This window comes from Salmo salar, chromosome 16 (assembly GCF_965601325.2).
Source record: "Salmo salar chromosome 16, fSalSal1, whole genome shotgun sequence".
NCBI classification, from domain to species: Eukaryota; Metazoa; Chordata; class Actinopteri; order Salmoniformes; family Salmonidae; genus Salmo; species Salmo salar.
The window spans coordinates 49,053,694-49,077,880 of NC_138306.1; the positions used below are offsets into that span (position 1 = coordinate 49,053,694).

At 40.8% G+C, this 24,187-nt stretch overlaps 1 protein-coding gene across 1 annotated transcript in view; it reads right to left on the reverse strand.

The window, feature by feature from the left end:
• LOC106574022 (alpha-N-acetylgalactosaminide alpha-2,6-sialyltransferase 5) overlaps positions 1 to 19,712 on the reverse strand; it is a 33,068-nt gene extending 13,356 nt beyond the window's left edge. The window contains exons 1-2 of the mRNA XM_014149532.3: positions 19,543 to 19,712; positions 18,582 to 18,761 (exon numbers count right to left, since the gene is read on the reverse strand). Of these exons, the coding sequence (XP_014005007.1) occupies positions 18,582 to 18,761; positions 19,543 to 19,557 (195 nt within the window). The 5' untranslated portion in view covers positions 19,558 to 19,712. The remainder of the gene's footprint in view (positions 1 to 18,581; positions 18,762 to 19,542) is intronic.
• Positions 19,713 to 24,187: the final 4,475 nt, after the last annotated feature.

The following is a 24,187-nucleotide window of genomic DNA, read 5'->3' on the forward strand; positions in this document are numbered from 1 at the left end:
TCTTTGACAGTCTATGCCCAGAGCTTCTGTCAGCTCAATGATTCTACGCGGAAATAGCAATGACTTATCAACCTTTACTCTGAGGAAAAGGTTGAAACTGAGAATCTTTAAGAGGGGAAACCTCATCAAAAAGTATTCTCAAACAACACTGTTGAGAATCTGTGTGAGCTAAGCCCTTTTCCCGGTACAACTAGCTTATCAGTAGTAGTCATCTTGTTATGGGCTAGGTTGAACTTATGTGTTACAAATAGACGAATGGGACAGTACAGAAGGAGATGGTCTCTGTCGTGCCAGTATGTCTGCAAGGGTTGTATAAACATGTTTTGCACAAGTGGATGGTTCAGGTCAAAGTCACGGTTGAGTTACTGTACAGCAAGTTCCAGTTTCTGTACGAAACGGGGAGAATGCAGTCAACGTCAAAGTGAAAATATCAGGATGCAGAGGAAGAGCCATAGAGCCCTTCCTGGGCCATTTCCCTTTATATAGGAAGAACTGTGTGACTTTGCTATTCAGCTGGGTGAATAACTCCAGTTTTTAGTTTTGTCAGTCTCCACCTATATCTGATTACATTTTCATCATTTAGCAGACACTCTTATCAAGAGAGACTTACAGTAGCGAGAACATACATTTTCTTCATACAGGTCCCCGGTGGGAAATGAACCTACAACCCTGCCATTGGAAGCACCATGCTCTACCAACTGAGCCACACAGGACCATAAAAGATTAGAACCTAACATCACATTATTGAATCAAATGTTATTACATAGATTCATCATTATGGAAGTTTCCTGATTGAAGCCTTGAAATTAAACAGGAAGTAATAAGAATTGTGCAGATCGATGCATTTTCAACATGTTAGTTTTAGATGTGTTACATTATGAACCAATTTCAATCACAGGATTGGCTGAGGGGAGAACGGCTCATAATAATGGCCGGTATGGAGCAAATGGAATGGTATCAAACACCTGGAAACCATGTGTTTGATGTATTTGATACCATTCCATCTATTTCGCTCCAGTCTAGAACAAGCCCATTCTCCCCAAATGAAGGAGCCACCAACCTCCTATGATGTTCAATATGAGCACACCAACCTACAGTATGCAGTAGGAACTTGACTAATACGACCGTCTGTCTCACCCATCATTCATAAAAGGAAACGATTCGTATTTCACTCAAACTGTACGTCCCAAATGGCACCCTATTCCCTATATAGTGCACTACTTTTGACCAGGTCCCATAGGAAATAGGGAGCCATTTAGGATACAGTCCCAGAGTTAGCATGGTAGTGGGACGTTGGCAGGTTCAGACTTCATATAACTCTAATGTGGAGTATATTAGATTAGCTGAGCTACAATACATAGACCACAGAGCTCACAGCACTCAGTCAGTTACCACGCACAAAGCAACTGGTCACTATCATCCTGCTTACTCTACCCAGGAAACCAGGGTCATAATTGCTTTGAGAACGACGCCATCCATTTACTGAAGCTTCTCTCATTCTTTCTGTCTAGCTAGCTACCGTTAGCTACCTCCAAGAATACTCATACACAGCACCCGAGGTAGACAGATGTCTCAATTTCCAGTCTTGCAGTTCTGGTACATGTAATATTTCAGAAACAATGGTCTGACTTGTGAGACTAAGAGCACAGAGCCCTTCCTTTATGATTTGTTTGATCTATGACGCTTATATGTTTATGTAATTGAAATGTATGTGTGTCTACATCAAATAATTTTTTATGTGTGTGTGGGGGGGGGGGGGTGTCTTTGTCAGTAAATTGTTACAGTATGTCTGATATTTGTCTTAATAAACATTGTTCCCCGCTATGCTGCTGTCTTGGTTAGACCAGGCCTCTCTTGAAAAATAGATGTTATCTCAATGACACTAACCTGGATAAATAAAGGTTCAATAAAAAAATGAAAAAGCAATATGTTTTAGATCAGATTAAGAAAAATTCAGAAAAATAGCAATATTCAGAACTTGTGTAACAGCGAAGGCCGTTTGACTTTGAAGACAATGCACTGAGGGGGGAAATTTAATTGGAAATCATACGGTACTTATCTTTTCCATTAATTTGCTATTGTGAAATATTGCTTGATCTACAAAACAGATGGTCTGGGACGTGGACTTCTCTCAACATAAAACCACTTTTGAGGTTTGAAAAGATCTGACAAACAAAATTGTTTTACTGTAATGTCCCTTTAAGATGGATTGGCAATTGTTAATACAGTTGTTTCTTCTAATCTAATGTAATACATAACGTTTGATCAAAGCACATGCATTCTCAAAGCTCCATTAACACAAGAAACACAGAAGCAGTCATTTTGACTGCATATACATTTAAAATTCAAATTTTTAAATCAAAACTCCTTTTGTCCTCGACTTTTTATAAATATGTCTCTTCACCACATGTATGTTGTTAGAATGTAACATGTCACTCAATGGGTGACATGTCTGGTCAGTACGCAGGCCATGAAAGAACTGGGACATTTTCAGCTTTCAGGAATTGTGTACAGATTTTTGCGCCACGGGGCTGTGCATTATCATGTTGAATCATGAGGTGATGGCTGCGGATGAATGGCACGACAATGGGCCTCAGGATCTCGTCACGGTATCTCTGTGCATTCAAATTGCCATCACAGACTGTGACAAGGAGATGGGGAAAATTACTGTCAATTTGCCTGCCAGCTGATCTACGCATGATCTGAAAACGCGGCCTTGCAAGTGTTGACTTGATCACGTCGACCTTGGAGAGTGAGATCACCCAGTCCTCTGGGTCGGTGGGGGCCCTCACGTATGGTACGGTGTTGTTATTGTCGAAGCGTGCATAAAATGCGTTAAGTTCACCTGGAACAAAGACATCGTTGGGCAGATCACGGCTGTGTCTTCCCTAGTACCCTCCTGTACTTCCTGGCTGCATCACTGGCTGCATCACTGCTTGGTATGGCAACAGCACTGCCCTCGTTTGCATGGCGCTACAGAGGGTGATTGGGAAATCCCAGTACATCACTGGGGCCACCTCTATATCAGGCGGTAGAAAAGAAGGCCCAGAAAACTGTTAAGGGCTCCAGCCACCCAAGCCATAGACTGTTCTCTCTGCTTCCGCATGGCAAGCGGTACCGGTGCATCAAGTCTGACACCAAAAGGCTCATGAACAGCTTCTATCCCCAAGTGATAACACTGATAAATAGCTAACAGAATGGCTACACAGACTATATTGTATTATTTATTTTAATGCACACTCACAGGACTCTACAGAAGCACACTGACACTCCAACACACTAATTACATGCACACACATTTATACTGAGTCTACACACTCACTCACATTCAATCATCATATACACTGCAGCTACTCTGTTTATCATATATCCTGATGCCTAGTCACCTTAGCGCTATACATATCTGCCTCTATCACTCCAGCATCCCTACACATTGTAAATATGGTATTGGAACAGACCCTGTATATAGCTTCTTACTTTCCCGACTCAAGTAAAAGTGAAAGTCACCCAGTAAAAAACTACTTGAGTAAAGGCCTAAAAGTCTTTGGTTTTAAAAATATACTTAAGTATCGAAAGTAAATATAATTGAAAAAATATACTTAAGTATCAAAAGTAAAAGTATAAATCATTGCAAATTACTTATATTAAGAAAACCAGACGGCACAATTTTCTTGTTTTTTATTAATTTACGGATAGCCGGGGGCACTCTCCAAGACATAAACAAAGCATTTGTGTTTAGTGAGTCCACCAGATCAGATGACCAGGGATGTTCTTTTGATAAGTGCATGAATTGGACCATTTTCCTGTCCTGCTAAGCATTCATCATGCAAAAAGTACTTTTGGTTGTCAGGGAAAATGTATGGAGTAAAAAGTGCATCATTTTCTTTAGGAATGTAGTGGAGTAAAAGTAAAAGTTGTCAACAATATAAATACTCAAGTAAAGAACAGCTACACAAAAAATGACTTAAATACTTTACACCACTGCTTGTGCACATGATATTAAAACTTGAAACAAAAACTGCAGGTTTCCACTTAGATCCAAGATAGAGAACACAGTTGCCTCTCATAAATTGATGATATTCATTGCTTCCTGTCAGCTTCCTGTCAGCTTCCTGTCAGCCCCGTCTATCTATCAGTTCATGAAGAAGTGGTGCTCTTGGATTAATGAGGACTGGATCCTTTGAAAAATGTCTATCAGTGAGGAGGAAGTACAGCAGCAGCACAACCAATGGGTTACGTGTGTTAATGACATCCAGAGGATGATGTCCAATAAGGTTAGCCGTGGTTCGGTTGAGCATTGATCTAGCTAGTCTCTGTCTAGACCTTTAGGTTATGTGGTTAACCTTTTCCTGCAGTGGGCCAAATCACAGTCACAAAGAGTGATTCTTGGTAGTCTTAAACAAATTTACTTTTGAAACAAAAGTATACACCTCACACACATGGTTAAGGGCTTAAAAAAATAAGACCCCTGTACCATAGAGTTGTAATGTCTTACATTTTGAGTTTGCACCCCAATATTACACTTTATATACATCATAGAAGACTGAAATATAACAAAACTGTTTGACAAAGAAACACCAGGTTTTTGTCTGGTTTAAAAAAATAATCTTTACTAATAATCTTTACTAATTTACGAATAATCTTTAAAATCTTTAATTAAGAAATAAGGAAAAATATTAACATTCCACCCATGAGGCCAAAGAGGGCGCTTTTGGTCATTGACTGCAGGAAAGGGCTACGATATCAGATTGATATCTTAGGCAGGAATACACTGATTCTCTTTGTTAGGAATTCTACATGTACTAGTTTTGTCTGGCGTTCTATAAAACGGGTAAAGGGCATCACTGACAGGGAGTCTCAACAATAAGTCACTTCTGGTTTTCTTTGGTTATCTACATGTTTCTGGCTAGTTCTTATAATTACAGCCTCAAAAAGGCTGGAATAATGAGTCATGAACCCACACACATGTGTGAAAACACACATGCACACACACGTGCGAAAACACACATGGACACACATAGACTCACAAAGACACACACAGACTCACAAAGACACACACACAAAGACTCGCATACACACACACACACACACACACACACACACACACACACACACACACACACACACACACACACACACACACACACACACACACACACACACACACACACACACACACACACACCACACACACACACACACACACACGTGTTAGCAGGGAGATTTACAGAAAAGACAGGTTTTGTGATTACCATGTGTAAAGGCCAGTGCAGATGGATGCTGCTCACTACTGTTTAAAGGTCAACATCTCTTTAACAGGAACAGGCAAAGCAACAGAGGAGTGGTGGAGGGAGAGGGGGGAGAGGGGGGTGAGAGGGGGAGGGGAGGAGAGGGGGAGAGGGAGGATAGGAGAGAGAAGAGGTGAGTCAGAGGATGGAACTGTGATGTTGTCACTAAATGTATCTAGTCTACCGTGTGTGTGTGTGTGTGTGTGTGTGTGTGTGTGTGTGTGTGTGTGTGTGTGTGTGTGTGTGGTGTGTGTGTGTGTGTGTGTGTGTGTGTGTGTGTGTGTGTGTGTGTGTGTGTGTGTGTGTGTGTGTTCATGCTTGTTTGTGTGTGATACTCTGCAGCTATAATCAGATTGTCAATGCTGAGAAAGCAAGAGGGAGGGATATTCTCAGAAAAGAAGGCACTGTGGCAGTGGAGGAGAATGATAGATACAAACAGAGAGAACGAGGAGAAAAATAACAATGGGAGGAGCATCGATTAATTATAACATCTGATTACAGTTTTTTCCAACTGCTTACACACGTTTCCAAAACTGGTCTCCTTTTTTCAAAACTCTATACACAATTCCCAAAACTGCACACACAAAATGCAAAATGCCTCACATCTCCTTCAAAATGTAACACTGCATTCAAAATGCCATAAACACATGTCAGAATGAAGCATTTGCATCAAATGGCAAACACTGCTTTCATAATAGTACATTTTTGGATATACCATGTAAACACTGTTGTTCTAAATCTAAAGCTCTTTGGTCTTTCATAGGCTTATATCTACATTTCAATACAATGTTCTACAGTGAAAGTAATCTGCTGAGAGGGGTAACAAGTACACTGTAAACACCAATGCAATGTAGAAACAGAAAATATTTATTAGGCCAAACATTAGTGTTGTATACAGTAGCATACAACAAAACCATAAACATATGTAAACCAAAAGTATATTCTTTAGAATACAGTAAAGAACTCAATTGTGTGTGTGGGGTCCCGGGGGGGGGGGCTGTCCAGGAATTGGTGGGGGGGGGGGGGGGGCAGTCACCAGTGCTAAGCTACGCTTCATCTCTTCTCCGGGCTGGGTCTGGCCACAATACTTCGTCCACATCACAAGATACGTTTTCTCTTGCCAAACATCGAGGGAAGTATCTCCTAGCATGGCGTATCCAACCTTGGACAGAGGCAACCTCTATGTCCACACATGCGTCCTCCATTGCCTGGAGAAAGGGCATGCGGGCATAGGGTTGTCGATCATACACTTTCCAGCGCCAGGCTGAGAAGAATTCCTCTATGGGATTTAGAAAAGGTGAATATGGGGGTAGGTACAAAACTACAAATTATGGATGGGTGGCAAACCAGTTTTGGACCAGAACAGCCCGGTGAAAACTAACATTGTCCCATAAAACCACAAATCTAGCAGGCTCCTGATCTGGATCAGGGACAAGCATTGTGTAAATTGCATCCAGAAAAGTGAGCATACTGTATAGCCGGTGTTGTACGGACCCAGTGTGGCATTGTGATGGAGGACCCCGTTTTGAGTGATGGCAGCACACATAGTTATATTACCCCCACGCTGTCCAGGGACATTGGTAATTGCCCTCTGTCCTATTACATTTCTTCCGTGGCGCCTGGTTTTGGTGAGGTTGAAGCCAACCTCATCCACATAAATAAATTCATGGCGAATTACATGGGCATCCAGATCCAATACTCTCTGTAACAGACAAAAGGATATACAGATGAGTAAATATGGTATGTCTGAAGTACTGGAAGTAGTGTTGCATACATACCTCTACAAAGTCATGTCGCATATTCTTGACTCTGTCAGAGTTTCTCTCAAATGGCACCTTGTAAAGTTGTTTCATCGTCACTCGGTGCCGTTGGAGGATGCGTTGTATGGTCGACAGGCTTACAGCATTGATGTTGTTAAATATGGTGTCATTATTCAAGATATGCTCTCTTATCACTCTAATCCTAATTGCATTGTTGGCCAAAACCATATTTATAATTGCAGTCTCTTGTACATCTGTAAACAAGCGTCCTCGTCCTCCATGATGTCTTTGCCTTTCCACTCTGTACAGAATTCAAACACAGTATGTGTTCAGCATAGGAACTGTAAACAATGTACAAAAAAGGGTAGTACAGCCTGATAACCAACCTCATTCATCCATTGCAGTGCAGTAAATGGATGGCTTAGAGTTACAAATGTTTATGCAATACTATGCAGTCATACGTATTTTACAGTACATTACTGTAATGCTAAAATAGTCATTAGATAGTTGCATACCTGTTCTCATTTCTGATGGTTTGAATTATGGACGCCACTGTAAATCAACTCAAGTTGGGCTGGACTCTCAGAATGACAAGTGTGTGCAAAGCTGTCAGCAAGGCAAAGGTTGGCTACTTTGAAGAATCTCAAATGTAAAATATATTTTGATTTAACACTTTTTTTGGTTACTACATGATTCCATATGTTTTATTTCATAGTTTTGATGTCTTCACTATTATTCTACAATGTAGAATTTTTTTTTTTTTTTTAAATAACTTGAATGAGTAGGTGTGTCCGAACTTTTGACTGGTACTGTACGTAACGGACATGAGTCGGGAATTTTTGTATATTTGGATGTTGCAGTAATAGGACCTAGGCCTAGCATTTGAGCGAGCGATAGACAAAATTATTTTGATAGCTAGCACTGATCCCAATGACTCGACTGCTCCGAAATGGAGAGAAAGAGAACTGCTCATTTTCAGGGATTCACAAGGCTCATTTGAATTTCCTGAAGCAGCAGGAAAATTCTCTGCAACAAAAGAGTGATCAAGTTAAGGTCCAACCTTTGTATGGAGATTTGATGAGCAACTATCTTCACTTACTCCCGTTACGGCCAGGTGGAACTTCCAAAAAAAGGTTGAAATAAAAATGTACAAGCATCTGAAAAGATGCCTATTCCTGCACCTCCAATGTAAATCATTCATTACTGCCACACACAGGTCGGAAGTCTACAACAGCTCAATACACTGGAGGTGCTGAATAGGCATTTTTGTTCGGTAGCTTGTAAATGTGTATTAGAACTTTTTTGGATGTACATACCGGTCAAAACGGGAGTAAATGAAGATAGTTGCTCATCGAAACTCCATACTGTATTTGGTGAGTAATGAACGTATTTTGACGTTATAACGCTTGCAGAGCTGTCTATTGGAAGTCTGAATCGGAGCTTCCTGGGACTTAGAGAGGAAACACGTCATATTCATTTTCTAAAGCTCTAAAGCACAGACAGTGGGGCAGGAACTGTGTGGTACGTGGTACGTAGGAGGTAAAAAGGAATAACCTCTCCTGTTATTCATCATGATTAAAGGAAAACTCAACCCAAAAACAATCTTGTGGTATTTGTTTCACTAGTCCATTGTTGACATAGTCCCAAAATGTTTTGCTTATCATCAATCGAGTTTTCAAGATATATAACTTTCAAACTACAGAAATGATACCCGTTGATGCATTTTGCATCATATGACGCAAAATGCAGCATCATAAGATGCAAAATGAAAACATTTTGAAACTATGTTAACAATGGACTAATGAAACAAATACCAAAATATGTGTGGCCTTTATCAGCCTCCAGGATCAGACATAAATAAGCTAGAGCTCACATATCCAACACCACCACCACCACCACCACCACAACCACACCACCACCACCACTACCTACTCACCACCTACCACCACCACTACACCCACCACCCACCACCACCACCACTACTATCACCACTACCACCACCACCACCACCACCACTACTATCACCACTACCACCACCACCACCACCACTACAACCACCACCACCACCACCACTACTATCACCACTACCACCACCACCACCACCACCACTACAACCACCACCACCACCACCACTACTATCACCACTACCACCACCACCACCACTACAACCACCACCACCACCACTACAACCACCACCACCACCACCACCACTACTATCACCACTACCACCACCACCACCACCACCACTACTATCACCACTACCACCACCACCACCACCACTACAACCACCACCACCACCACCACTACTATCACCACTACCACCACTAACACCTAGCTCACAGATCCACCACCATCACCACCACCATCACCACCACCACTACCACCACCACTACAACCACCACCACCACAACCACCAACACCACCTAGCTCACAGATCCACCACCACTACCACCACAACCACCACAACCACCACCACCACCTAGCTCACAGATCCATCACCACTACCACCACCACCACCACCACTATCACCACCACCACCACCCCCACTACCACCACCAATACTGTCACCACCACCACCACCACTACCACCACTACTACCAACTACCACCACCACTACAATCACCACCACCACCACCAATACCACCACCACTACTATCACCACCACCACCACCACCACCACTACTATCACCACCACTATCACCACCACCACTACCACCACCACTACTACCAACACCACCACCACCACCACCACTATCACCACCACCACCACCACTACTATCGCCACTACCACCACCACCACTACTATCACCACCACAACCACCACCATCACCACTATTACCAACACCACCACCACCACCACCCAGCTCAGTGGAATGAAAGAAGGTATGCACATAAGTTAAGGAGTCATAAATAGACTCCTTCAGTAAATACTGTATAACTCTGTCCTCAGGTTGAAAGAGATGTCTCATGCAGCTGGGGCTGTATTGGGGTTAGTTGTGGGGTTGTGTACACCACACGCGTGTGTATGTGTGTGATCAAGAATCCCTGCAGCAGAGGCCCATTCCAACCGTCTCTGGGTGGGTCTGGAGATTTATACCAGGCTCAAAGGCTCTGAGTGCAGAGAGTGATTGATACCAGGCTCAAAGACTCTGAGTCCAGAGAGTGATTGATACCAGGCTCAAAGACTCTGAGTCCAGAGAGTGATTGATACCAGGCTCAAAGGCTCTGAGTGCAGAGAGTGATTGATACCAGGCTCAAAGACTCTGAGTGCAGAGAGTGATTGATACCAGGCTCAAAGACTCTGAGTCCAGACAGTGATTGATACCAGGCTCAAAGGCTCTGAGTGCAGAGAGTGATTGATACCAGGCTCAAAGACTCTGAGTGCAGAGAGTGATTGATACCAGGCTCAAAGACTCTGAGTCCAGACAGTGATTGATACCAGGCTCAAAGACTCTGAGTCCAGAGAGTGATTGATACCAGGCTCAAAGACTCTGAGTGCAGAGAGTGATTGATACCAGGCTCAAAGACTCTGAGTGCAGAGAGTGATTGATACCAGGCTCAAAGACTCTGAGTGCAGAGAGTGATTGATACCAGGCTCAAAGACTCTGAGTGCAGAGAGTGATTGATACCAGGCTCAAAGACTCTGAGTCCAGACAGTGATTGATACCATGCTCAATGGCTCTGAGTGCAGAGAGTGATTGATACCAGGCTCAAAGACTCTGAGTGCAGAGAGTGATTGATACCAGGCTCAAAGACTCTGAGTGCAGAGAGTGATTGATACCAGGCTCAAAGACTCTGAGTCCAGATAGTGATTTTCTGGATCTAATGGAAGCTACAGTACAGAGCTAAAGTTGAGAGTCCCCACAGGGGGAGAGCAGACTCTGAGATAAGGCAGTCCGCGATTGATGAAGTACAGCATACATCATGCAGCTATACTGCCAGCTGTCAATAGGATGGCAGAGGACAACAAAAGGGAAGATTTTTCAATACATAATAAATACAGATGTTGCATCTTAATTTGATCACCCTGTTGCAGGAGAACTTTCCTTCAATGCAGGAAATATAAAACCTGTAGGGTATTTGATGTATAAAAAAGGCTTCTGAAGTTTGTAATTTCCGACTTGATTTTCCCTTATGAAAAATGTATCAACCCCTACAAAAATATCCATAAAATATAATCCACATAATAATTCACATTTCCTGTTGCTGCGGGATTCTTTTCCTGCTGTAGCACACTGACTCAAATGAAGATCCTACATGTGTGTCAGACACAATATTATGAGATGGGGAGAATGAGAACAACAACTAGATGTGCTCACTGTGCTGTCTTTTCTTGGATTTAGACCAAATATAACACAAAAACGTATTTCTATCCTGTTTAGTCCAAGTTACTCAATTCTTTCATCCATCACATTCTAGCTCTTGGCTGGGAGTGGACTTTAAATTGCTTCTGATTTTCTGGAAAAGTTTGGGAAGCTGGAAGAACAGAGGACTTAGTTGTGCTGCACATGTACAGTACAATAGCAGCCAAAACTCTCTGAAGCTTGTAACCATTCAACCGTGAACAGAACAGCTCCAGACACAGCTCCTGATTTTATCCTGTTCTCAACTCCTGTCCTTTGTAGCCTCTCCTTGTCCGGCGCCACCTGAGAGACGCAGTGTCCTTTCACGGTGCCGTGGTTCACTACTCCTGTATCACTCACACCCTGAGGGAGCCAGGAAGACAGGCAGAGGAGACCTATCTTTTCTGCATTATGATACACTATACAGTATCTACAAAAGTATATGGACACCCCTTCAAATTAGTGGATTCGGTTATTTCAACCAAACTCGTTGCTGACAGATTTATAAAATCGAGCACACAACCATGCAATCTCCATAGACAAACATTGTCAGTAGAATGCCTTACTGAAGAGCTCAGTTACTTTCAATGTGGCACCGTCATAGGATGCCACCTTTCCAACAAGTCAGTTTCATCAAATTCCTGCCCTGCTAGAACTGCCCCGGTCAACTGTAAGTGCTGTTATTGTGAAGTGGAAACGTCTAGGAGAAACAACTGCTCACAGTGGTAGGAAGTAGTAGAACACACAAGCTCACAGAACTGGACCGCCGAGTTCTGAAGCGCGTAGCACCAAAATAAATTCTTTACTCGGTTGCAACACTCACTACCGAGTTCCAAACTGCCTCTAGAAGCAACTTCAGCACAAGAACTGTTCATCAGGAGCTTCATGAAATGGGTTTCCATGGCCGAGCAGCCGCATACAAGTCTAAGATCACCATGCGCAATGCCAAGCGACGGCTGGAGTGGTGTACTTGTATTTATTATGGATCCCCAAGGCAGCAGCTACTCTTCCTGGGGTCTGGAAAAATTAAGGTAGTTAAACAATTGTAAAAACATTACAATATATTCATAACAGATTTCACAACACACTAAGTGTGTGCCCTCAGGCCCCTCATCCACTACCCCATATCTACAACACAAAATCCATGTGTAAGTGTGTGTATAGTGCGTATGTTATTATGTGTGTGTGTGTGCATGTTTGTGTTGCTTCACAGTCCCCGCTGTTCCATTAGGTGTATTTTTATCTGTTTTTTAAATCTGATTCTACTGCTTGCATCAGTTACCTGATGTGGAATAGAGTTCCATGTAGTCATGGCTCTACTGTATGTAGTACTGTGCGCCTCCCATAGTCTGATCTGGACTTGGGGACTGTGAAGAGACCTCTGGTGGCATGTCTTGTGGGGTATGCATTCGTGTCTGAGCTGTATGCTAGTCGTTTAAACAGACGGCTCGGTGCTTTCAACATGTCAAATACAAGTCGTGATGAAGTCAATCTCTCCTCCACTTTGAGCCAGGAGAGATTAACATGCATATTATTAATATTAGCTCTCTGTGTACATCCAAGGGCCAGCCGTGCTGCTCTGTTCTGAGCCAATTGCAATTTTCCTAAGTCCCTCTTTGTGGCACCTGACCACACGACTGAACAGTGGTCCAGGTGCGACAAAACTAAGGCCTGTAGGACCTGCCTTGTTGATAGTGCTACTAAGAAGGTACAGTAGACAACACTTTATTATAGACATACTTCTCCCAATCTTAGCTACTGTTGTATCAATATGTTTTGACCATGTTTACAATCCAGGATTACTCCAAGCAGTTTAGTCACCTCAACTTGCTCAATCTCCACATTATTTATTACAATATTTAGTTGAGGTTAGGGTTTAGCGAATGATTTGTACCAAATACAATGCTTTTAGTTTTTGAAATATTTAGGACAAATGTATTCCTTGCCACCCATTCTGAAACGAACTGCAGCTCTTTGTTGAGTGTTGCAGTCATTTCAGTCGCTGTAGTAGCTGATGTGTATAGTGTTGAGTCATCCGCATACATAGACACACTAGCTTTACTCAAAGCCGTGTCGTTATTAAAGATTGAAAAAAGTAAGGGGCCTAGACAGCTAGCCTGGGGAATTCCAGATTCTACCTGGATTATGTTGGAGAGGCTCCCATTAAAAAACACCATCTGTGTTATGTTAGACATGTAACTCTTTATCCACAATATAGCAGGGGATGTAAAGCCATAACACATACGTTTTTCCAGCAGCAAACGATGATCGATAATGTCAAAAGCCACACTGAAGTCTAACACAACAGCCCCCACAATCTTTTACCATCATTTTATCTCAGCCACTCATCAGTTATTTGTGTAAGTACTGTGCTTGTTGAAAGTCCTTCCCTATAAGAGTGCTGAAAGTCTGTTGTCAATTTGTTTACTGTAAATTATCCTTGTATCTGGTAAAACACAATTTTTTCTAAAATGTTACTAAGGGTTGGTAACAGGCTGATTGGTCGGCTATTTGAGCCATTACTATTCTTTGGTAGCGGAATGACTTTCTCTTCCCTCCAGGCCTGAAGGCACATACTTTCTAGTAGGCTTAAATTGAAGTTATAGCAAATAGGAGTGGCAATTTCAGAAACATGTCAAGTGCAATGTCTGTTTGCTCCTCATTACACACCACAGACCAACAAATATTATTTACATCAACAACATAGGAATCACTACAAAACTTATTGTATGACCTCTTACACACTATATTAGGCCCAGCCTTTAGAACATTGGTTTTCCTACTATATTGCCATCACTACAACCAATGGATCTGTATACTGCTTTCAAGCACATTTCTGCAGCATTAGTAAAGATGTGATCAATACATGTTAATGATTTCATTCCTGTGCTGTTTGTAACTACCCTGGTAGGTTGACTGATAACCTGAACCAGGTTGCAGTCACTGGTTACAGTTTGAAGCATTTTCTTAGGTGGGCAGCTTGATGAAAGCCAGTCAATATTTAAATCACCAAGAAAATATACCTCTCTGTTGATATCACATACATAATCAAGCATTTCACACATGTTATCCAGATACTGTCTGTTAGCACTTAGAGGTTTATAGCAGCTTCCCACAATAATGGGCTTTAGGTGAGGCAGATGAACCTGTATTATATTACTTCAACAGTATTGAACATGAGATCCTCTCTAATCTTTACAGGAAAGTGGGTCTGAATATAAACAGCAACACCTCCACCACTGGCATTCTGTTATAACCTTGTATTGCTACCACTGTATCATCAAAGGTATTGTCTAAGTGAGTTTCAGAGATAGTCAGAATATGAATGTCATTTGTTACTAGCATGTTATTAATTTCATGAACCTTGTCTCTTAAGCTACATATGTTAACGTGGGCTATTTTGATCACTTTTCTGGGATGCTTGCTTGTAAAGCTCGCCGACAGTGGACTCTGGAGCAGTGGAAACGCGTTCTCTGGAGTGATGAATCATGCTTCACCATCTGGCAGTCCGACGGACGAACCTGGGTTTGGCGGATGCCAGGAGAACACTATCTGACCCAATTCATAGTGCCAACTGTAAAGTTTGGTGGAGGAGAAATAATGGCCCGGGGCTGTTTTACATGGTTTGGGCTACGCCCATTAGTTCCAGTGCAGGGAAATCTTAAAACTACGGCATAAAATGACATTCTATTTGGTATATATTGTTAGGGATGTGTGTTGTAAAGACAAATATATGATATTGTCACAGTCAGTTTGAAGAATGATGTTGTTTTGCTGCACAAACATGTGAATATGTCAGAGAGAGAGAGAGAGAGAGAGAGAGAGAGAGAGAGAGAGAGAGAGAGAGGGTGTGTGTGTGTGTGTGTGTGTGTGTGTGTGTGTGTGTGTGTGTGTGTGGTCTGCTGGTGTGTGTGTGTTTGTTTGTTCAAAGGGCAGATGCCATCTTAATCAGACAGCATTATGAAAGGCACTATCAATGGCTTCATTTGATATTTTGGAACAATACACAGCTTGATTGTTATACAGCCTGAAGTTAAAGGAGCAATAGCTTTCTCCTACAGGGGATGGTTACCAAAACACATCATGAGCCTTTTGATCCACTTTAAGGTCAACACTGTGTTCTCCGCCATAGCTCTGTGAGTATGAGAAATGAAAAGTAGGCTAGTATATGAATAAAGCTACTGTATATGATATACAGGTTAGGTTAGCTCTTGTATGAGACTACTTGGGAAGCTTTTATGCACAGGATGCTTCTCCTTAAAATACGTTTTCTCATTAAATATTTTATGTCAGGCACACGCATAAATTATGAATTTGGAGAAAGCGTATTAAACTACAGAGAGAATTTGGAGATGGGGCTTCCCTGTCGAGACCTATACGGCCAAGCTCGAAGAGAATACTGCAGTAATATAGGAGACAACATTGTCTAGACTACACTCAAGTACTTATCATAAAGAAAGAAAACTATATATTCAGTTCTGTCATGCATTTGTTTCCCAATTCAAATAACAACTACTAAAAGTAAGTAATTCACATCTGAATTGAAGAAAAAGTGCATAGCTGAAATATATTCTGATGGTCAAAACAGTGCACAGTTCAGATGTAGGATCTTAATTTGACCAGTTTCGTTTTTGATTATAAAAAAGTAATTATTCTAACATGAAATGAGTTGTGATAGGCTACAATAGGCTATAGTTTAGGTGTACACTTGTATGTCGTAATGGAGATCAATATCTATCTTGTGTTATAAAGCTATATAAAACAATGGTTGTTGATGTGTACGGCTGCATTTCAAATACATTTTTGTACATTGTAATGTCAAAGTAGGATCTACAGTAATATGACAGTTATTCTCTCTTGTGCTTTAGTGTTTAAGCGAGCGAGAAAGAGATCTGCAGCTTTTCAGTGACTTTATGTAAATCACAAGGCTCATTTGAATTTCCTGCAGTGCAGAAAAATTCTCAGCGACAACACATTAACCAAATTAAGATACTCCACCTGTACATCAAAAAGGAAAATAGTTGAAGAAATGACACATAGTATATTGGACAGATAGACCTAAAGTACACTAATACAGCAAAGTACACTGACAGCCCCTAAACTGGCCCCAAACCAAACCCTGTATAATCTACAACCTGTTATAATTGCATTGCTTTCACGACAAATAAATACAATTAATCTGACTACCAATCATCCTAGTTGACTGCTTTGGAAACAGAACTCAAACACACTGCAAACGGTTACCATTATCAAAGGCCTATACCCAGTCAGTCTGGCTCAAGGGAATTCCCCAAAGCTTTAGCAAGAAGCCATTTCAAGTGTAGCCTACAGTACCTGGGCTATTCATATTCATGTGAGCTGACCTGCCAGCATTACCTGAACGACAACTGAATACATATCAGGGGGAGCAGCATGAATTATAAATGCACAACATCACTAGAGCAATCAATGTGCCTCTCAGGTGCCTGATGCCCAACATATCGGGTAAGGCCACAGATAACAACTGTACTCAAAAGACACGGAATCGATTAGCCCTCGTCTTAGTTTGTTTTAAATGTATGTAGTTCAGTCCTTGAGCTGTTCTTGTCTATTCATGTTCTGTATTCATGTTTCATGTTTTGTGTGGACCCCAGGAAGAGTAGATGCTGCTATTGCAACAGCTAATCGGACTCCTAATATAATACCAAAACACCAATACCAATTGATTGAACCTTAAACAGACTGTATGAAGATGTGTGTGGCAACGAAGGGCCTCAGGGAATTGAAAAGTCTAGTGATCATGCGGTAAACAGTGCTTTGGAAGATAGGATTTACTGAATACCGAAAATGTTGAAATATCTAGGCTACAAAGCCTTTGGAATAAATGATACATGCAACAACCTCTGTCTGCTGACAGCATTGGTTGTCCATACATTCTTTCTACAGAAAACCACATTATTAGTCAGTAGGGCTGGGCAGTGTACCTTATTTTACTATATACCAGTATTGATGCAGGAACCTGTTTGGGTTTTTACTTTACCTTGCATAACGGTATTTCAATGTTTGTTTTGTTAAATGTGATATGCAAATCAGGCGTATGTAACGGACGTTTTTATGGTTTACTCCGTTTGTTACTTGAGTCTTCTTTCTCCCTCTCCTGCTGCACGCTTGCATCCCACACCAAGCCCCGCCGCTTGTCACTCAAAGAGAGAGCACTCTCTTGTCATTCATTCTGCCGTCTGCATGGTCAGATGCAGAAAGACGTTGGTGACAACGATGCTGCTTTCTACAAGCGTTCTATAATGACACTATTCGTTTGTGTATCTTACTGTCTGAAAACTACTGTCTGCTTGTTTGTCTTTTCTTAGCAAGTTCTGTCTAGAATAAATTGTTAGCTTGCTAAATGAACTAAGTCAGAGAAAACGTATCTAGCTAATACAGCCTGGTACCCGTGCTGGTGTAGGCCTAGATAAGCATGTTTTTTTGCGCGATGGTATCTTCCAAATCAGAGAGGAGTAGTCGAAGCATGAGTATGTTACCTAGCTACATGAGGTAAGAAAACATGTCATATAATATCTAATTAGGTTTCCCTGGAAACACTGACCAACACTTTAGCTCTGACACTGTCAATAATTCCTTCCTGGTGTATTCATTCGTTGTCATGTCAAACATTGTATTTAAGGTGCTTCCCACTATATTCCAACTATAGAATTAGATTAAACATTCTATTTCCATGATTCCAATAGTTCACCAATTAAGTAAACCTAGATCGTTTTGCCCATATTATGCATCTCTGTGGGGTACAGTGTGGAAATGATAACAAAAGTGCAGGAACTGCAGAAATGTATTGAAATGCTGAACGTTTTTTTGGTTTGAAGTTGGATTGAACAATATAAAACATTCAGGATGGAGAAAGCCCTATTGAAATCACTTAGAATTTCCACCCTAGGGTCATGAACTACTCATAAAGAATATTTAGAACTTTTATTATTCAAAAACATAAAATACTGCCAAATACCACAATACTGTAATTAAAAAAAGATATATATATATATATATATATATATATATATATATATATATATATATATATATATATATATATATATATATATATATATATATATATATATATATATATATATATATATATATAGTGATATGATATTTTGGCCATATCACCCAGCCCTAATAGTCAGCCTACTGCTTACCTGTTGATTGATGAGTCCAGTGTAGCCCTCTAGAGTTGATGATAGGACTCTTAGTGGTTTAGCTTGCGCTTTCCCGGGCTTCTCTGAGTGAAACTCTGACGTGTCGGCGAAGCTGTTGTTGTACACAACCATAAGAATGGTACCCATGGTAATAACGATAATGCCGATAACCCCATGGCACTATAATATGGAGGGAATTGGTAAAATCATGAGGTACTCCACCGGTTTGCAAGAAGAAGAAAAAAAAGCACTATACTATTAGTTCGCCTAATTTCAGTTTATGTGACAAAACAAGTCAATGTATAGTGTAGAGATTCATTGTACCATCTAAACAGCTGTGAAATATATTTTCAATAACCAAAAATATTGTATTTTCAGCTGTTTGAAGCTGTTAGGCCTAAAGAAAACCGAAAAATAACTCAATTTAAGAACGTGATGCATATAAATAGTGCACACAGAACAGCTCTACCACTTCTTAGACTTGCTTTGAAAGAGAATGACAGATCCATCACATATTTCTATGTTCATTTTTGTCCGGTCCCCAAAAAGCTACATATCGCAGCTTTAGTGACTTATTTATAGCATTTCTATTGTACAATATAATGACAAATGAGACATTTTAAACTCTGTTAACAGCTTAGAAAAATGGTTGTGTGATGACAAATAACAGCATATATCTTCTTTCTGTGATTACATTTCATATTTCTCATCTCATCCACTAGGCCTACTCAAAACAACAGATGCGCTCTATGATTTAAAAACAATGACAGCTGTGCACTCTGGAACTCTTTAAATTATAATCTTTAAATCCATCATCCAACCCATTGTTACAGAGAGACAGGAAAATGTTTAAACAGGAGAGTACAGTAGACAAGACTAGCAGCACGATACTGTAGAAGTAGGCTAAATGTCTATTTTCCCCTTAACTTCGATCTTTCCAAGAGTTTAAAAAAAAACCTACCACTAGTGTCTTCATTTTGTGGATGTCCTCAGTAAATTGTCCACTTTACATCACGGTTTAGAAGCCCGAGCATCCACGTTGCTGAAAACGTTGCAGCCCGTCCACGATTGCGCCAAATAATACCTGACTTTCTACCAGTGACAAGGAGCGCATGCCTCAATGTAGCGGATTAGCGCTAGCGCTGATACAGTAATCACTTCTCTTCCCTCTCGCAGAATCCAGAGCGCTCAGTCGGTAACTCCGCATGGTCATAATGAACGCAGGGTTCAAGTATGGTACAATTTCCTATAGTTCAAATTATTGATTGGGGACCTCTTTACTGAGGAATGTGATTGTTTCTCTTGAGTGTGTTTGAAATCTTGTATATTTGTATTATGTTGTATTTGGAAATTGTGTATGGAGTGCTCCCTTATAAAATAGACCTTGATATAAATGGGACTCCCTGCTAAAATAAAGGTCAAATAAAAACGTCAGTATTAACAAAGAGTTTATGTGCTATTAATTACAGTTAATGAAGTGGTTTTAAAGAAGGATGAATAATGAAATTGAATAGGTGTAGGGTATGTAATGTATAGGCTATGGAAATATGTAGAATCATGTTTATTTAATTCATTTTCATTTTATATTATAGCCAAACAACCAGATTGTGGGATACTATTTCATAATAGGTAATAGGTACACTATACTTTACACTAGCTATTCTTATTTATTTAATTATGTAACCATAAGGCATAAGGTAGTGGGAGAGCACCATGGGCAGGACTTGAACTAGCAACTCTGTGGTACCACCTGCGTGTCCACTACCACCTGTGTGTCCACTACCACCTGTGTGTCCACTACCACCTGTGTGTCCACTACCACCTGTGTGTCCACTACCACCTGTGTCCACTACCACCTGTGTGTCCACTACCACCTGTGTCCACTAGCACCTGTGTGTCCACTACCACCTGTGTGTGTACTACCACCTGTGTGTCCACTACCACCTGTGTGTGTACTACCACCTGTGTGTCCACTACCACCTGTGTGTCCACTACCACCTGTGTGTGCACTACCACCTGTGTGTCCACTACCACCTGTGTCCACTACTACCTGTGTGTCCACTACCACCTGTGTGTCCACTACCACCTGTGTGTCCACTACTACCTGTGCCATAAATGTCTTGACCTCTTGTCTGTGAGTAGTCTCAACAAGAGTACACATTTCCAGTCACCTGCCAAGTGTTGCCATGCAAAATACATTGGGAGCCCCAATGTGAATAGATAAATGATAATACAATAATAATGATAATACATTTAATTTGTATAGCCTCATACCATCTTCTCATCTAAATGTGGTAACCAGAGCAGAGATCCCCATGGGAGAGCAGATTTGCTAGAAGCTGAATTCTAGTCTGAAGCTGCTCACCTAAGTTTGAAGATACAGTGGCCTTCAGCTTGAGGGAGGTGCCACTGGCAAACAACGTCATTTTAAATATCAATAGAAAACAATGCATTAGCCTAAGTTAAAGTAGTAAAAGTGTGTGTCATTGTTTGGTCTCTTTTCAGTTTGGCTTATAGATGTACATTTTAATAATATCATTGCCCTAATTAGTGTAATCGGCATGGGGTTAGTGTAATTAGTACTATTCAAAGTCTTATATTCACATGCACACATTCATTTTATTTCATATCTTTTGATATGTCTAAGGACATTTGGTCTGGAAGGGATATGGCTCCAGTGTGTTGTACGCATAGCTAATTCAAACTGGTTTAACACTGCACTCATTCCACTATGACTAATGATGAAAGGGTGTATAAGGGCACATGAAAATTACCCAAAACGAACCTCATGAATAGGACCTGAGAGAGACTGGTAGAGGTTAATGGAGAAGATGTCACTGCAGGAAGTGAAAAATACTGTTCATTCTTCCTGTGAAAAGCTATTGTCCTGGCTAGCTGTTGGCAAGCCACAGGGACACTGTCACATCAGAAAACAATTCAACAATTGACCCCCTGGGCACAGACGTCAATTCAATGTCTATTCCACGTTGGTTCAACGTAATTTAATTGAAATGATGTGGAACAACGTTGATTCAACCAGTGTGTGCCCAGTGGGGACATACAGTGCCTTGCAAAAGTATTCATACTCCTTGGATTTGTTTACATTATATTGTGTTACAAAGTGGGATTCAAATAGATTTTATTAGATTTACACAAAATACTCTGTAATGTCAAAGTGGAAGAAAAATTATATATATTTTTTATTTCTAAAAATTTGACAACTAAAATATAGTAATTGCATATGTATTCAGCCCCTTTGCTCAGGCAAGCCTAAATTAGTTCAGGGGGTAAAATTTGGCTTGACATATCACATAATAAATGACATTGACTCACTCTGTGTGAAATAATAGGGGCTGACATGATTTTTGAATGACTAACCTTTCCTCTGTCCCCTATACCATCAGTTAAGTATTGGAATTTAAGCACAGATTCAACTATAAAGACCAAGGAGATTTTCAAAATCCTCATAAAGAAGGATAGTGATTGGTAGTTGGGTAACAATAACAAATCAGACATTGAATATGTCTTTAAGCCTGGTTAAGTTAATACTTATGCTGTGGATTATATATTAAACCATCCAGACACATCAAAGATACAGTCATCCTTCTGAACTGAGCTGCAGGACAGGAATGAAACGGCTCAGGGATGTTACCATGAGGCCATTGGTGATTTAAAAACAATTACAGAGCAATGGCTGTGATGGGAGAAAACTCAGGATGGATCAACAACATTGTAGTAACTCCACAATAATGACTTGATTGACATGCATCTTGTATGCAACAAGGCACTAAAGTAATACTGCAAAAAAGATGGCAAAGGAGTACACATTTTGGACTAAATGCAAAGCCTTATGTTTGGGGCAAATTTAACACAATGTAACACATCACTGAGTAACTGCCTTCTTATTGTCCAGCATGGTGGTGGCTGCATCATGGTATGGGTATGCTTGACATGGGCAAATACTGGGGAGTTTTTCAGGATAAAAAGAAACAGGATGTAGCTAAGCACAGACAAAATCCTAAAGGAAACCTTGTTCAGTCTGCTTTCCAACAGACACATCTTGACAGAGCTTGACAAATTATGAAAATAATAATGGGCTAATATTGCACAATCCAGGTGTTTAAAGCTCGTAGAGACTTACCCAAGAAGACTCACAGCTGTGATCGCTGCCAAAGGTTTTTCTAACATGCATTGACTCAGGGAGCTGAATACTTATGCAACGCCTATATTTTACTTATAACATTTCGGTTAATCTTAAAAAATATTATTTTTTGCCACTTTCACATTACAGAGTATTTTGTGTAGAGTGTTGACAAAAAAATTACAATTCAATTCATATTAATCCCACTTTGTAACACAATAAAATGTGAAGAAATCCAAGGAGGGTTTTGCAAGGCACTGTATTCAATTGGGTGGGAATAAATTATACCACACCGGTTTCAAGGTCCTTCAAGGCCACATGAACATGCAGCACACAAGAAAATCTACAGGGAGAGACCATGCTTTGGGCTTATTGATCTCAAATGGGTTGCATTCCCAGTTCTATTCCACTACGCTTTCTGGCTCTGCATCTCCCTGATAGGGTCATATGGGGCAAGAGTACAGTCAATGCTGTGAAGTAGAAGATAAACACACACACACACACACACACACACACACACACACACACACACACACACACACACACACACACACACACACACACACACACACACACACACACACACACACACACACACACACACACACACACACACTCTCTCTCTCTCTCTCTCTCTCTCTCTCTCTCTCTCTGACATATTCACATGTTTGTGCAGCAAAACAACATCATTCTTCAAACTGACTGTGACAATATCATATATTTGTCTTTACAACACACATCCCTAACAATATATACCAAATAGGGAATTCATGATTGCCAACGACTAGTCTCGGAAATCCCAGACCTATGCTGGAACATTGTTTACATAGGGGGTTGGGGGGGCAACCTGTTCGCCTAGGGAGACTATTTAATGACAGGTCGATTCACTGTACTGTTGGATAATGCAGAGTATAACTACGGGCTGATTATTTTTTTATTGAAGTGAAAGACCATGCTTGGATGGATTAGCTGACTATTCCCCAGTGTTTCCAGCAGACAGTATATACTGTATGTTTAATTAGATAGCTTCCTGAGGTATTATGCTGGTAGAGCATGGCGCTTGTAACGGCAGGGTAGTGGGTTCGATTCCAAGGACCATCCATACATTAAAATAAATGTATTCGTGCATGATTGTAAATTGCTTTGGATAGAAGTGTCCAAGCTAAATGGCATATATACTGCTCAAAAAAATAAAGGGAACACTTAAACAACACAATGTAACTCCAAGTCAATCACACTTCTGTGAAATCAAACTGTCCACTTAGGAAGCAACACTGATTGACAATACATTTCACATGCTGTTGCGCAAATGGAATAGACAACAGGTGGAAATTATAGGCAATTAGCAAGACACCACCAATAAAGGAGTGGTTCTGCAGGTGGGGACCACAGACCACTTCTCAGTTCCTATGCTTCCTGGTTGATGTTTTGGTCACTTTTGAATGCTGGCGGTGCTTTCACTCTA